This window comes from Lichenostomus cassidix, chromosome 20 (genome assembly GCF_008360975.1).
Source record: "Lichenostomus cassidix isolate B80296 chromosome 20, HeHo_3.0, whole genome shotgun sequence".
Lineage (NCBI taxonomy): Eukaryota > Metazoa > Chordata > Aves > Passeriformes > Meliphagidae > Lichenostomus > Lichenostomus cassidix.
In genome coordinates, this window is record NC_139500.1 from 5,721,091 (window position 1) to 5,737,032 (window position 15,942).

At 43.4% G+C, this 15,942-nt stretch overlaps 1 protein-coding gene across 3 annotated transcripts in view; it reads right to left on the reverse strand.

Annotated features, from left to right (window-relative positions):
* Nucleotides 1-478: 478 nt before the first annotated feature.
* NKAIN4 (sodium/potassium transporting ATPase interacting 4) overlaps nt 479-15,942 on the reverse strand; it is a 49,111-nt gene continuing 33,647 nt past the window's right edge. Inside the window, exons 5-8 of one of the 3 annotated variants that reach the window (XR_014855905.1) lie at nt 9,007-9,067; nt 5,916-6,000; nt 2,918-2,990; nt 479-2,460 (exon numbers count right to left, since the gene is read on the reverse strand). Coding sequence is in view for 2 of the 3 variants with exons in the window: in XM_085078965.1 (XP_084935091.1) it covers nt 2,451-2,460; nt 5,916-6,000; nt 9,007-9,067 (156 nt within the window). In the remaining variant the exon portion in view is untranslated. The remainder of the gene's footprint in view (nt 2,461-2,917; nt 2,991-5,915; nt 6,001-9,006; nt 9,068-15,942) is intronic. The other 2 variants (XM_085078965.1, XM_085078966.1) reach the window with 2 other exon arrangements.

Sequence of the window (15,942 nt, forward strand, 5' to 3'; positions counted from 1 at the left end):
AGGTCCCAATTGTTCTTTGGCGAGAAGCATCTCCAGCAATGTCCCCAACAGAGGGCACTCCGGAACTGGAGATAAGGGAAACCCAGGGCAGCACAGCCTTCAGCTGCTCCAGGATCATGCTGGGGATGGAATGGGGTGGCCTGGAGTGGCCCTCACACACAACAGGGTCACTGTGTCACCTTGTGGCACTCAGAGTGGGTCTAGCACCAGCAGACCAGGAGGAGGAGTTCTCAGAGCATGAAGGATGAATGGCTCTGCTAATGAAAACTGGAGGAGGTAATTAAGTGTGGAATATGGTCACATATTAGCTTAGCTTCTTCTCAGGCTGATTTTTTTTTTTTTTTTTTTTTTTTTTCCCCTTATGATTTATGGCAGTCATTGATTCTGCATACTTTAGACTTACCTGAATACAGGCTTGGTGTTTATTTGACTTCTAGTAATTGGTGCTTTATGCTACAATGAACGCAAGGCAACTGAGTGGTAGTTCTGAAGCTACTCAGTAATCTCACTTTTATTTAATTGATCTTTACCACTGTGTATTAAAGCCAAGGGGCAATCCTGTTAACTGCACAGTTTGATGCTTTATCTCCTTAGAGTACTTGGCAAGTGGTTTTGATCAGTTTTATTAGTGAAAGTGGCATCAGGGCTTGGTGAGGTGGAGATGTGTAGTGTTAAAAACATGCAGACTTCAAAATAATTCCAGAAGTTCCCTCCTATTACCACCTGGAGGAATTGCTTCCTGAAACTACCAGTGAAATATTTCAGCTGTTCAGAGCTGAAATTGTGCTTTCTCCACCATCTGTGCTGAATTTTGGTACCTGCTGGTATCTGATTGATAATACTCTCTCTGAGGAAAGGAAATCATATTAAACCAAGAAGTGTGAAGTCAGTGCTGTCTGAGAAAAAGGAAGATTAATTTAAAAAGTCTCAAACAAATGAAATCTTTCATGGGAAAATATCTTTGAATAGAAGATGTGTATTCTTCTACTTTTTTTCTGCCTCTCCAGGGAGCATCATTTGGGTAGATAGGAATGAGTGTGATACAGAAATAAAGTCCTTATAGTCTTGTAGTCTTTATACATTTTGGTTTATAAAAGAGGATTTTGCTTCCTGGGCTCTTTGGAATGAAACAAACAAAAAAAAAAGCTGCATCATTTTGTCTTTGATTTAGCACTTAATGTTTTTATTTTTTAAATTCTTCCCTCACACTTCTCCCTAGCATGGCTTCTAGCATGACCCTCCTGAAAAGCATTTCTCAAAAAATGCCAAGAAATCCCAAACAGATTAGGCAAGACAATGAATTACAACAGCACTTGGAAGTACCAGCCTAAAAATGCCAGGGCTGGCTGACAACTCCTCCTTCTCTGCTTTTGACACTTAACATGTTGGGAGACACAGCTAACAAAACTGACATGGTTTTGTTGGTTTTTTAATTAATTGCTGCAGCTCATTAATGCAACTTAATTACACTCACATTCCCCCCTCAGCCCTTTCCCTCCCCTCAAAAAACCTGTCACAAACAAAACTCTTCCATCAGGATGTCACCATGGAATAGGTGTGGCTCTTGGTGAAGAAGGCAGGTGCCAACCCACCTCTGATCCATGAAAACCTGAGCCTTTGCCAGTGTCCTGCAGCAGGATTCAGCTGTGGATATGACTGCAGCAGGGTTAATGTAATGAACTGGGCAGACCCAGAGTAAGCTACAGCTGCTCCAAGAGTGGCTTGGCTGGTTGAAATGGGGTGAAGCTCCATGCTGAGTGAAGAGCTGGTGGCTGTAATGAGTTTTCAGCTGTTGAGCATTACAGGAGTTAGGGCACAGAGCACTGAACTCCAGGGCAAATGCTGACTGACTGCCATGTCTACAGAGAATGAGGAGGGGAGTCCTGCACGGGTGGGGAGCGAGAAGGGAAGAGTTCTCATCTATAACTTAAAACCCAAAAAAAGCCTAAGTAACTCAAGTGTAAAGAGCCCCCACCTCGTGTTATCCAGGCAGGGAGGAGATGAAGTTGTGTTAGGGGATTTAGGCTCTGTTCAGAATAAGGGGAGGAAACTAACTACAGAACATGGAATGTCCCAGGGTGTTAGGCAGTGCTTCCTTCTTTCTGGATCCGTGGCGCAAGGAAGCAGCTCCACCTTCAGCTGTAGCTCTTGAGAGAGGCTCTTGGTGAACTTGCTCTGCCAGAGTTCTCTAGACCTGTGCCATTTCTGGGCCAGGGCCAGCAGGCTGTGGTAGGAAAGGTTCGTCAGGGCACTTGGAGAATTAGAAACCAACCGCGTGGCCATTCTTTGATGTACATTCATTGCGTTTGAAAAGAAGACAAGGAACAAAAAAATGGAATGGAGTTCACCATCCTGCATTTCCTCTGCCAAAGATCCAGGCCCCAGGGGACTGTTTCCTGCAGCACCTTTGGTGGAGTGCAAGGTTTATCCATCCTCTGGCTCCTCCTCACTTACGCAGGCCTGTGAGAGAGGGGGAAAAAAAAGGTGAAGGAAGGATGTGAATGTGGAGCAAGTACTCAATTGCTTTCTTCATACAACAGAAATTGAGTGGAAGTAATGAGGACAATTTTTTTTTCTTCTTCTGGACTTTTAAATATGACTGACCACAGAAGAGGAATAGAATTGAGAGCTCAGAAGTAATGTGGTTAAAGTAGTCTTCAAGCCTGGAAAGAATGCTATGCACATGTCAGACCTGAATATGCTGCAGTTAGGCTCAAGTGTTAGATCTATGGATCCTCAGCATTTGGAGCTGCACAAAATCTGGTTAGGAACTTAAAAAGCCTGAGGGTCATCTCTAGAATAAAGGAGCTGCTTGGAATTGCAGTGATGTGCTTTTTGTGTAGGTGCAGCAGGGTAAGCAGATCTACTTTGGGAGCCAGCAGTAAAGGTGAGTGAATGGTTTTGGCTGAAACATCACCTCTTACACATGAAGCTTCAGGATGATCAAAAGAGTTTGCAAATTCATGTTGTTTGTTTGGGAAAAAGTCTACCTAGAAAAAGAAGCAGAAGTGTTTTGTTTTGTGGTTTTTTTTCTCTCTTCAAAACAGAGTGGTTTTTTTTTTCCTAAGTTTCCTTTGTAAATTATTCTGGTTGTCAAAGTTTGGAGGGGATAGGTGGGAAAACAATTCTAAAGGAGTTTTCCTTCCCCTCATTCTTATTCCAGTGTTTCAGTCTTGGATTTTGACCTTTTAACTCAATGTTATTTGTGTTCTTATACATATTGGAGTATTGAAGATCACACTTTAAGACAGTAAGGGATGATTGTTGTATGGGGACAAGTCCTTTAATGCTCCCAGCTGCTCCATGCCCACGGCCAGCAGACTCTGCCCCACAAAAGATTGATCAGGGACCATTAAACTGAGCCATTGCCAACTGGAGCCTCAGATCCCTCAATTAACCAATACCTCCTGTTGCTGCCCTGTCAATACTGAGGTCTCCATCTGATAAAAGTCACACCCTGAGTTAACACAGGGCCCTTTCCACTGGTAGATCTGAGGAAAGGAAAGTCCATAAAATCTGGTACTCAACTAAAATTAAAGTTCTTAAGCCCTTAATGTGATGTAGCACTTGAAGTGCCACATCAGTGTGAGGGGCTGGAGCTTCACAATTGTGCAATTCACTGCTTGGTCTTAAAACCACAGTCCTAAAAGGCAGGAAGATTTACTGCTCATCTCTGTACCTTTGAAATAAATAGAGAGTATCTCCTGTCATCCAGCAGGTTCTTGATTTAGCACTACCCTGCGTACAAAATCATGCTTTGAGGCTGTTCTGCTTTATAATTGGGATTGCTCAGTGCTGCTTTTCAAAGCAAATTCAGAGAACAATTTCAGGAGAGTGAAAGGATGCAGCAGGCAGGAGGTGCTGACAAGTGCTCAGGATGCTCTGGGTACTTGGCAGGTACTGCAGGGGCTTGGAGAGAACAACTTAAATGAGAAATGTCAAAGCTGGCTTGGCCAACACTTCCACAGGTATTGGTGCAAAAATACTTTTTTTTTCCATCAAGTGGTGAAGAATTCTGTTACCACTACTGAATTATGGTATGGAAATACATATTATCAGTAACAGTTTGGGGAGATATTTTTTCCTCCTAGCAGGAGTAAAAGGTATTTAAGAACTTCTTTCAGTGCTGTGGATGGAAGCTGAAGGCCAGAACTGGGGTGCACAGTTTGAATACTGAATTTAGCAGCTCACGTCATTGTTCTGTGGGGTCTCAGATCTCTAAAAACTCCTAAGTTTGGAGAGATGAAGAAGACAGACTGGAGAAAAATGCAGAAAAGAGTGAGATCTCATCAGAAAAGGATAGGTAAAACTGGAGTGAATAGGATAATTCCATTAGGGAATGGAGGAAAGTGATCCTGTAAGATAGGTGTGGCAGCCCAGCCAAGTGCATTATCAATGTTCCTGACCCCTAGCTCTTCTGTTAATGTAAACTTCAACTCAGTTGGATGTATTTGTGGTTTTTTTTTATCATCTTGAACAGGATGTAAACAAAAAACAAACAAAAAACCAAACCAAAAATGCCTTCAGGTCATCACTAAATGATGTTCAGATGTTCACAGCAGGACAAGGGCATCTGGCACTCAGTGCCCCAGCCTGCAACACTCCATGGCACCATTACTGGGAATCAATGATCCCTTCCTCCTCTCACTCCCATTCCCACATGTGGAAGAAAGGCAACAGTAAGGCTGAAACACATAAACAAAAATTGCTATTTGGTGGCTGCTGAAATTTTTAGAGGGTCACATTATCTGCAGCTCAGCAGCTGTTTTCACTTCCTGTTTGCCTGAAAGAAATACTATTTTGTAGTGGCAGAAAATAGCAACAGAGAAGTGATGGGCTGAAGAATGGGAGTGAGGAAAAACAAAATTATCTGTGGACATCAGCAGCAGCCCTGGAGGAAAGTTTTGCATTGCTAACTTCTCTTCATATTACAATCTCCCCATATAATGTAAGAATCTGCACTTATAAGTGATATCTTCTTTCACAAGCAGAACTGGTCGTTTTAAGAAAAAAAAATGCAGCCCAAACCCTGTACTGTAAAACTGTGATGCTTCTTCAGCTGTATCAATCTAGTAAATCAGGGAGCTGCTTAGAGCTGCACAGCTTCTGCAGACTATGAGAAATTCCACCCCGCTGTCACAAAATGAGAGCGAAATCAATATTTAATCTCCTGTAGCATCCCTTGTAATAACACTATAGAACCTCCAAAGTTACAGGGAATTCAATGGCTTTGCAAAAATTTCTTGTGTTCCTGATTTGTGCTGCAGTGACAAAGTGGGCAGTAAGTCATTATGGAATTAGAGGGGCATATCTACCCATCTACCTGAGGGAAGTTTTTCTTCCTTTAGCCCTCACATCCTTCTTTTCTCCTCTGGTAACACTGTTCCTGAAAAACAGCCTCCCTCAGCAGCTGCTTTCAAATACTTCCCTGTGTTGAACTGCCTCTCGCAGATCAATTTAAAGAATATAAAACCAGATCTTGTTGCTGCTTTCAACAGACACAACTGGCCTTTGTGTTTGAGAATCTCATTAAGAAGCAGCTTTGAAGTGGACAGAGTGGAATTGTGATCTTGTGCCTCGGGGACAGAAATGGGAATTCAACAGTGGCTCTTCATTATTGGTCTGAGAGAAGCTGCTGTGGACAACTCCCCTTTCTGCTCCCTGCCCTCAGCTGAACTCTTGGGCTGCCCCACACATGGAAGGCTCAGTTCTTGTAGACAACAGAATTTAAAATCATTCTGGAGCTGAGAAAGGGCAGCTTCCCCCTTTCTGGTGTCCATTTGTTCATTCCTTACATGTCTGAAAAGCCTGTTGGAGAAATCAGCCTGCAAGGAGGAAAAAAACCCAAACCTGTGGTACCCTTGAGCCATGAAACCAAGAAGCAGATGGAGTCTCTTAGCACAGGTGATACTTACAGGTATGTCTGCTTGAACAAAAGGTTGGTGGGTTTTTCATTGACATGGTAGAGAGGAAATGGATCAAATCCACCAATGAAATCAACTGAAAAAAAATCGAAACTCAAATAAACAAACAAACATGGCCAGAAAGTTGAAAGGAAATGGAAAGAAAGGGTTGGTACATGTCATGGCATAAACACAAAAATTAATGACAGAACAGAAAAATGATTCTTTTCAGGTATGGGTTTCTGGGATCTCCTGGGATGGGCAAGCGTGCCAAAGAGGAGATTCAGCTAACACAAAACTTAAAGCAAAGCAAACAAAAGCCTCCAGGAAAGCCTCCCTGGGTATTGCCAGAAAGCTGTGAGTGCACACGAGAGGGGAGGAAGCTGGGGAACAACCGCTGAGCAAACGCCAGGCAGAAGTTGGCAGCACAGCAACCCCCGGGAAGGTTATAGAGTGAAGTGGGAATTTTCTTGCCCTACTTGTCTTTCCTTCAAGACAACAGCAGCTTTGGAAAACCGCAACCACCTCATTATCTCCAGCTCTGGTGTTTTTCACGTCCCCTCTGCCAACTCAATTTCTTTTAATTGTGTACAAATAGGAACAATGCTTCCCTTCTCCAGCGTTCACGGAAGGGCAGCGTAACTCAGCGGGGAGAGTTTTAAGTGACAATTCCCTTAGTAACCAGAGAAGAATTTTCCAAGCCTGTCTCAGTTCCCTGGAGCTCAGGCCAAGCCTGCAGCACAGAGCTGGCCAGCACAGCCAGGGTGTGAGATGCTGTGATTTGTCACTGACCTCGCAGCCCTTGCAAAACCCTTTAAAACAGACCCAGCTTGGACCAGTTTTTGGTGCCAAGTTAGTGCATTTTGTATGGAAGTGTGAAAGCCATTCTGTCCAAGTGCCATTTAAAAATAACTGGGGAGTCTTATTAACTATATAAGTGCCTGTTGATTTTTCTTTCCTGAAGGTGGCACTATTATTTTAAATTTAAGCTGAAGAGGTAAAAATCAGTAAAATCAGGTTTTTTACTGATCAAATAATAGAAAAAAGTATTTACTAGGATATTGGATGCAAAAAACCCCAAATTTCTTAAAAAGTATTTAGAAGTTTAAAGACAACAGATCCTGACAAATTCCATATTGATGGAGAGCTTCATGCTGATACTGTGATTTTGGAGCAACTGTCAATTAATGGATGAAATCTATAGAGGTTCTAAGTTAATTGAGGGGATAATTCCCACATAGTTTCAGTGAAACTATACCTTTTTTTCAGCCACTTTTGAAAGCACTTGAGTATTTTAAAATCAAAACAGGCTGCAATTAAAAAAAAAAATAATCAAGATATTAACTTTATTACCTCAGTTGTGGAAGGCCTAAATTGGGAAACTTTAAAGAACTGCAGTTTTACGGAACTTTCTAGTACCTTGAACAAACACAAGTCTTATCATGTGAACACCCAAGCATTAAGGCACTCAAAATCCACAACACTTAAAAAATCCTAAGTGTGGTTCCTAAGTGTGCATTAGCACAGCTAAAATATTCTTGCCCACAATTCAGCATTAGTAGATCCCTACTGCTGTGTTTTCTCATGAAAATCACGTTAGCATGAGCTTCCTGATTAATGTGCCTCAGCACTTATAATTACTTCATGCTGCATATCAAAGCAACATTTAAAGGAAACCACAAATGGAAGAGAAAATTAAAACGCAGCTCAAATTTATTCAGGTCACTGGAAGGATCTACCCCTGTGAGTGTGAAATATTGATGGTTTGTCATTGTTAATTATTCAAGCTGGCATTTTAACTCCAAGCTGGGAAACTGGGAGGGAAAGTGAATTTGTTAGTGAGGGAAAAAATTATATTCTGAAATTAACAGCTCTGTGTTTCCTAGATAAAGCTTCCTTCCATGTTGTTGCCTCTCCTAACACATCCCTAGTATAAAAATGAGTTCTGTCAAGTTATTGCTTTACAATATTCAGCAGGGGCTCAGAACTGGAGCTATTTAGCTAATAGAAGAGCTATAGCCTAATTTAAAAAATATTACTATAATGTAGCACCTTCTCTAAGTGCACTGCCAAGCTCTAAAGAAATGATCAATAAAGCCAGGAGAATGAGTTCAGCCAGGAAGGAAGGAAGAAAAAAACATAAGGACAAGGCAGATAAGTAATGCATCTCCTCTTGCTCCTATGAAAACACATTCTTCATATACTTTCAAATATTCAGTTCAAAGCTGTTGTTTTCCAGCTCTCATCCATGCCAGCTGCTCTTTAAAACAACAAAGCTACTTGCTCAAACCTAATCAATGCCTTAAAAGAATTGATAGTTGGATGTAAAACCTTTGGATCAGAGCCTGTGCTGGAGTAAACTGGCCTAGACCCAACACACTGCCAAACAAATCACACTTTGCATTTATTTTAACTCTTGCATCCATTATGCTGTTTGTAAAATTATTAGTCTCAAAGGGAGTTTTGGAGAGGCAAAGTAATCCAGGACCAGTTGGATACCTGCAAAGGCTCACAGCCTGAGTCTCTGCCCTGACACGTGTCACAGTGACCAAATGTCACCAAAGAGATTTGTGTACCCAACACGAGGGAGCTGCCTCCTTCCTCCTCCTCATAATTCAAGCACTTCCTCTGCTCTTAAATTAAGTGGTCAGATTGGTTCTTGGCAAGAACTCTCTGCTTCATCCTCAGTTTGTGGCACATGAGACTCAGCAGGTCTCCCACTTGAGCCCGGGGCTGAAAGCTTTGTTGTAGGTGCTTTTAATCACAGCAGTAATATTTCAGAGACATTATTCTTAGGCTGTATGGGCTTGGGAACAGAAGCAGCTGCTAGGTTTCTCTAAAGCTTAGTCCAGCTGAGAAGGCAAACCCAATCTCTTTTTGTGCTGTAAGTGTAGCAGAATTACAGCATCCAACACAGAGTGACACGAGGAAAAAAAACCCTCACTGTAAAAATAGCTGATCCTTGAGAGGTACTTAGTGCCCAACACACAGAGGCAGAGATGGAAAGAAGTCTGATGGCAGCTCAGCCCTGACAGACAAACATCTGAGAGAGAAATAAAATCCACCAAAACCTTTGCCAAGCGATCTGTTGATAAATACTTACAGCTGTCTTCTTCTTCTGTAAAAACACTAACCACGTAACAGGCGTACACAAAGCCCACCAGCTGGAAAACAGAGAGAAGACATCATTTCAGCATCAGGCAGTGCAGGGCTGGTCAAAACCCACTGGGCACAACTTCAGCAGGCACTATTTACACTCAGCTTGGCAGCATTTCTGTCACTGTGGAGCCAAGCCTTGTTTGCTGTAGGCAGGGGGCAGGTGGAGGTGTCAGGGAAGGCACTGAAAAGGAAAGAAAAAGGAAAGAAGGAAAACTCACAAGACCCATCATCACCTTCAGAGTAGCACCTTCAGCTGCTTGAATGATTGGTAAGAACACAGCTTGGCTTTGTTAAAACTGAAACTGCTGTGTTAACTCTGTAAGAAGAGATGGGGATACAGGAGAGGGCCTTGTGGAATAGTTTAGACAGACAGCTGTGTACAGGAGAGACACAGAGTTTCAAGGACAGGAACTCATCAGCTTAGCATTCCTGTTAGATGGGGCAAATTACCAATAAGAGGGGGAGTAGTTTTTGTGCAGATTAGACAGAAAAGTAGTTAACCATAAAAATGGTAGTGTACTGGCAGAAATGTTTAGAGACACCAAAATCTTTAGTAACTTGGTAGACTGTGGAATCTCCAAATCATCAGAGCTGCCTCCTTCAGCCTCAGTATCGAGGTGTTCCTCAGCCTAAACAGAGAAACAAACTCCTGCTACTATGGGACTTAAGCATTCCAGATGCAGCAGGGTCTTATTTTGCTTTGCCTCCTTCCTGTTAATCAAATATCCTCTCCATCCTTCATTTTACATCTTTACATAACACCCCGCTTAGCGAGATCTTGGTTGACAGTAACTGTGTTAGTAAAGTTATTGTGAGGCGTAATTGTTTTCCACTGTGCACTCAATTCCTTGGAACAAGAGTCAGCCTGTAACACACAGTGACTCACTCCAAGAGGAGACAGAATGATGCATGGGAGGGCTTGAAAAGTAGAGTCCATTCATTTTTAATATGACAGAAAAATACATCACACCCGAAAACAAAAGGCAAGATAATGAGATTTCTGCTGGGGAGTTATACGATGTTTGTGGTTTCTCCAGCTCTCCCTGACAAAATGCGCCTTGTTGGGAGGAAATGGAGTGTTTTTGTAGCATCACTAAATCCTGTTCTTCCTTGAAGTTTTTCTATTATCACCTGAAAGACAAGGCAGCTGGCTCCTTTCCTCTTGGGTGAGCCTCATGGGAGCTCATCCCAGAACCTTAGTGGAGGAAGAGTAGCTCTGAGGATTCCCTCATTCCTCTGCTGTGCACTTCTGAAACCAAGGCTGCTTCAGGCTAAGTTCCTGTGAGCTACAGGGAAAAATAAATCCTCTGGCCACATGCAGTGGCCAATCTAATTGTACCTGCTGCCTTTTAGAAAGGTACAGTTTCAGTCTCAGAGTAGAACTATTACTGTTTAAAGGTAGACAAAGCAGAACGAAACACTCCAAATATCAGAGATTTCTCCTCTCTCCTATTGCTTGCACTGTGCTAACATAATACCTGAAGCATATATTTTTTTTTTCCTTAAGGTTGTGGCAGTTTTTGGGCAGGTCAGAGCAACAAAGCTGGGGAGGGGTCCAGAGCACAAGTTTCATGAGGAATAGCTGAGGAATAGCTGAGGGGGCTCAGGAGAAAAGGAAGCTGAGGAATGACCTTATTGCTCACTACAACTCCACCCCTGGAGGGATTTTAAAAAGAAGCAGATGTGGCACTTGGGGACATGGCTTGGTGGTGGGGTGGGCAGTGCTGGGGCAGCTCGATGATGTCGGACAGCTTTCCCAACCCAAAGGATTGCAGACTCCCTCCCGGCCCGGGCTCTGGCCGTGGTGCTGAAGCCCCGAGGGCTCCCCGGAGCACCTTCCCTGGGCTGCGGGACTGACCCGGATGCTCTTGGAAAAACTGAGTGCTTTCTGCACATCCCAGCATCCCATGAGATGTCCAACCAGCCGTCTGCACACCCTGCTCTCCAGCAGAAATGCATTTGCCAAGGTAACAAATCAGGAGTGTGGTCACACACCTCCTCTGTGCTTTGCTCTAGCATTTTTATGAAGATCCAGCCTTTTACATCGGGTCAAATAATGCAATTTACATACACACAAATATCCAAGCAACAACATCCTGAATATGCACCCTGATTCCAAGGGAACTCGAGGATGGTTTTCTCCCTCCCCAGATTTCCCATCACCTCTCAGAGTAGGAACTTTGGGTTAACAGCCATGCAAACTGGCAGCCCTAAATCCACTCACCCTTATTATACTCTACAACATGTAGACACAAATCTTATTGTGATACCTGTGTCAGGGAACTCCTGATAGAATTAACAATGAAAATGATTTACCTGCCCAGTTTATGGGCAGAGTTGTGAGTGATTATCAGCTGTACTGTCACAGCAAACCTGATAAAGCTCTGGACATTTTTCACGGTTCAGAGGCACCGAGCAATGTGATTGACTTAGGAAGTTTGTTTTGCACAGAAATTAATGCCCCATAACCCTCAACCATCATCCTGCTCACCCCATACGTTTTTCACTTTATGACTAAGGTGACTTCTTGCATTCAGAAAAACAAACCAACCAACCAAAAGCTAGTGAATTAAGTGAACATCCCTAAATCTCTAATTCCAGCTCCATTGGAGTAAAGGATTTTCTGATTTCTTTCATCTCATGGCTTTGTTTCAAAATTATCTGCTTAGTCTTTAAAATTTACTTATTATTGACTTTATAATCCATTCCTTCTTTAGATGAGTTTCGTCAATAAAAAGCTTGTTTATTTAATGGAACTTTTTATTCAAAGAGGCTTTGTCTCGTGATCTGGCCAGAACAGGAGAGTTTCAGTGGCAAGGGGGGAAGAGATATACAACATAAATATGAATTTCAGGTTTTTATGTGCTGACCTAAACTGTAATTAAATACTCTAAAGGATTCATCTGTAATTAAATAACCTCAAATTAAATAATCTCGAGGATTAACTGAATTCACAGGAATACCCATCTCACTTTTGGAATAAATTATGAATGAAATATAGATACAGAGGAGATATTCGACTCATTTTGTCCAGTCCTTTCCACTAGAAGAGTCTGCTGGAGTGTGGAATGAGCAGACTCCACCAGACACCAGGAATTTCCTTCTGACTGCATCTTTGATAATGATGTTCCAAACATCACCCAGTTTATCAGCAATTAACACAGAACAGGAAACTTCACAGAGGCCAAGAACTTGAAATAATTTCACCCTTGCTCCAAGTGCAATCTTGGTTGCTGATTTCAACAGAAAGGAGGAGTTTAAGCTCTGTACCCCAGGGAAATAGCAACAATTCTTAGATCTTTGCAAATTCCACCAGGGAGGTGGGAGAGGAGGGAAAACGTCAGCGATGTAAAATGACACTAAGCCACTGCTCTAATTCCCCAAAGAATGTTCTAGGGCTTTAGCCTCTGCTGCTGTTTCTCTGCTTGTTCTGCATGTTCAGTACCAGCTTTCTCCAAGCTGCAGAAGGATCCGATTAAGCTTTTTTATTAGGAACACATGTTGTGGGCAGGTGTGTTCTGTCAGCCTGTCAGCCTGGGAATGTACCCGCTGCCCAACCAGAGGGGATGGAGCTGGGGTGTCCCAAACCCTCTGCAGGCAAAGAAACAGAGCGGGAAAGACAGCAAGAGACAAGTGTGCCCAGAGGGAATGAGGAAAACATATGTCTGAACATCCCCCTGCCCCTCAGTCCTCTGAAGTTAACTTTTTAATGGAGTTGGAAACTGTTGGTAAAACAGCAGCGCTGAAGGAAGGTGGTGGAGCTGGAAAGAGTAAATTAGAGAAAAACCTGCAGAAAGGGAGCAGCTGGCTGCCAGTGTGCAAAACACACAAAGGATGGGAAGGCAAATTTTGGGAGGTGTTGCTGTTGCTTGTGTAAGATCTGAGCTTTAGTCTACCTCTGTCCTAGTGAAGATTCTCCAACTCTTCTCTCCATAGACAAATTTGCCACTGCTTTTTCCACCACAGAGAACAGGTGCAAAGTCTCTTCCTTCAGGGCAGATGCATTCTAGGTTTCACTTCTAATCAGAGCTAATGAAGTGTGCACACTGTCATCAGTGCAAGAGGGGGAAATGAAGAGACGTCTGCCGTGAGAAAGCAGAAATCCACCTCGTGAAAGAGCTGCTGTGACCAGATAGCCAAGGAGAGGCAATCAAAATCCTTTAATTCCTTGACCTTCTTTACTCTTTGGATGCAATTACAACCACTGAAAATCTACCTTCTGCCAAGAGCAAGGCATCTCTTGTGCGTTGGTTCTCACATAACATCTGCTGTCAAGGCTTGCATTGCTGCCTTCCTGGGAACCTTCCAACCTGTCAGTCTGAGTGAAAACAACAGACAGGCAGGCAGCGAGTTCTGGCGGCTGGGAAGACATTTCCAATTTCTACCCCATTCAGTGGAGCCTCAGGAAAAGCCTAACCCTCCCCACTCCCAGAAGGACCATATGGGCAGCCCAGAGCTATGCCAGGTATTTCAGAACTGGGAATCACTCCTCTCCCTGCTGGCTGGTGAGCTGGGGATGTGCAAGATTAATCCTTGCTAAGGCAAAAGCAAGGCAGATTCTTATCTTGACGAAGTAGTTGCTGCTGCATTTCTTACCTGAGTTGGTAGGATTACTTTTACAGTTCATTTCTATACCAGGACAGACTTTTAGATGTTGCCACAATAAGCTTTTTCCTCTGATGTGTTTGGTGCTAAAGCATTGAGAAAGATTTTTTTATTGCTCCCTACAGCTACTTGTATCATGAGTGGTGACTAACATACCCAAGTTTGATTACATTCCAGATTAAAGGAGTTGCTTTTGCCTTCAAGGAGTACAGACAAGCTCTGAGCAAAAGCAGACTGAGACCTTATGTATCCTCAAATGTATGCCCAGGAGCAGGATGATATAATCAGCAGGAGTCAAGCTGACAGCCAACACTGTGCTCGCCATATGGGTCCAGGTTTGCTTTCCCTCTCCTTTGGCATGCAAGACTGAATTCAGGGAGCTTTGCCTCAAGTACACAACACTGCAGTACAGTCCCTCAGTAGTCTCAAGGAATTGGAACTTCCAGAAAAAAATAAAGTGTTCACAGTTGGGCACTGCAAATTCAAAGAGCGTGGATTTCACAGTGCTGTCTCTGGGGTAAAAACCAGCAGAACACACGCCACCACCTCACAACTTCTAAAAAACATTAGACAAAGCAAAAACAAACTACAGAAAGCACAGTTTTGCCTGTCCCTTGCCCTTCCTAACAGGCAACTGACTATTCTGGTCTCAGACAAGGAGGGAACTAGGTCGTGTCTCTTGCTGCATCCCCTGAGCCTTTAGGTTGTGTTTTTGTACTATTGATCTGTGTCCCTGCCTGTCTGCAGCACTGTACCTGCCAGCACTCTGGGGACAGCTGCCTGTAATAAAACCTGCCTCAAAGTGAGATAAAGAGAGCAGAAAAAGATACTGGCAGGGATCAAAGAGTTTGACCCTCAGAGAGAGGAAAGGGAGAGAACTGGCTGACTGCTTTCAGGCAAGGTCTGAGGGAGAAAGAAGACTTTTTGCCTGACCTCAAAGCAGAGGGGAAAAGCTCCATTTCTCCCACTACATGATAAAATTATATGAGCATTTCAGACCCAGCAGCAGTTACAGACCTGGGGCTTCAACACTCTGCTTTTATTACAGGACAAGTAGAAATTTTGTTCACTGCACAGCTCAGCCCATTGGGGTTTCTTGCCTACAAGTGTTTTAACTCCATTTCCAGGGTTTAGGATTCAAAAATTTATTGCACCTTAAATCTCAGGGACAAAGAGAAAATATTTCCCTAAATCCTACTTTGTCTTATATTTCCCTTCTGTCTCCCCATCTGGCCCTTAGTGTTGTTTTGGAGATGCTCAGAGAATATTGTCAGAAGCAAAGGAAAAGCCACTGCCAGAGTCCTATATATCAGTGTGATCACTTAGCCCAGGGCCACGTGCCTCAGTAAGCTGCCAAAACCCAAAGATCTACTCCAAACAAACTCAGGACCATGTGTTGGCTCAACCTCTAGCCCAGGGCACAGGGGCTGTGCCAGCTCAGGAAGGATGCTCAGAGTGAGAAACCTCCGTGCTTTCAAAAAGGATGTTCTGACTGCAAAGCCTGTCCTTGTTTCCCCAAACTCAGGTACAATCCTGTTCCACCTAACAGCCCTTTCTGAAAGACAGGAAAGGTTTCTCTGTTCTCCCAGACACACAGGTCTGCCTTTCTCACACACAGCCACGGAAACAACTCACAGACAGTTTCATGCGGATCATTTTCCCCGAAGGAGAATTGATGGAATATTAAGAGCCAGCACACGTGCCAGGGAGCCCATCCAGCTCAGGAAACAGGAGCTTCTGCCTCTTCTCTGTGGCATGGCAAGCAAGGAGACTGAGCCTTCCCTCCTCCCTGCAGTTCAGTGTGTCACACACATCATCCCAGCTAATAGGAAATGCAGGATCAGGACAGTGGAAAGTTGCACCAAAAACGTGCAGAGAAGTACTTGGCACTCCAGAAACGTGAAATATCTCTGTTTCTTATCCTTCAACATTTAAACAGGGCAAGTTGCCTTTCTTTTTTAAGCCCAAACGTGAATGGTTCACAAATTCAGGCTGCAATTAAAGCCATTAACCCCAAAGTAACAACCCAAAGCAGATTGGAGATGTGGGCTGTTAACTCTAACGCAGCTACAAAATGCAAGAGCCCCACCAAAGCGAGGGGCACAATGGACATTTTGTTTCAGGTAATTTCACAGACAAGTGAGAAACAACAGTGAACAGAGTTAAGGACGCTGCGTTTTTGCAGAGTACTTTCCAAAGCCCGAGGAAGACTTTGATGACGAAAGAGTTAAAGAAAACAATTAGTGAATGTATCTTGGGTGTCAGCCGAAGGAAA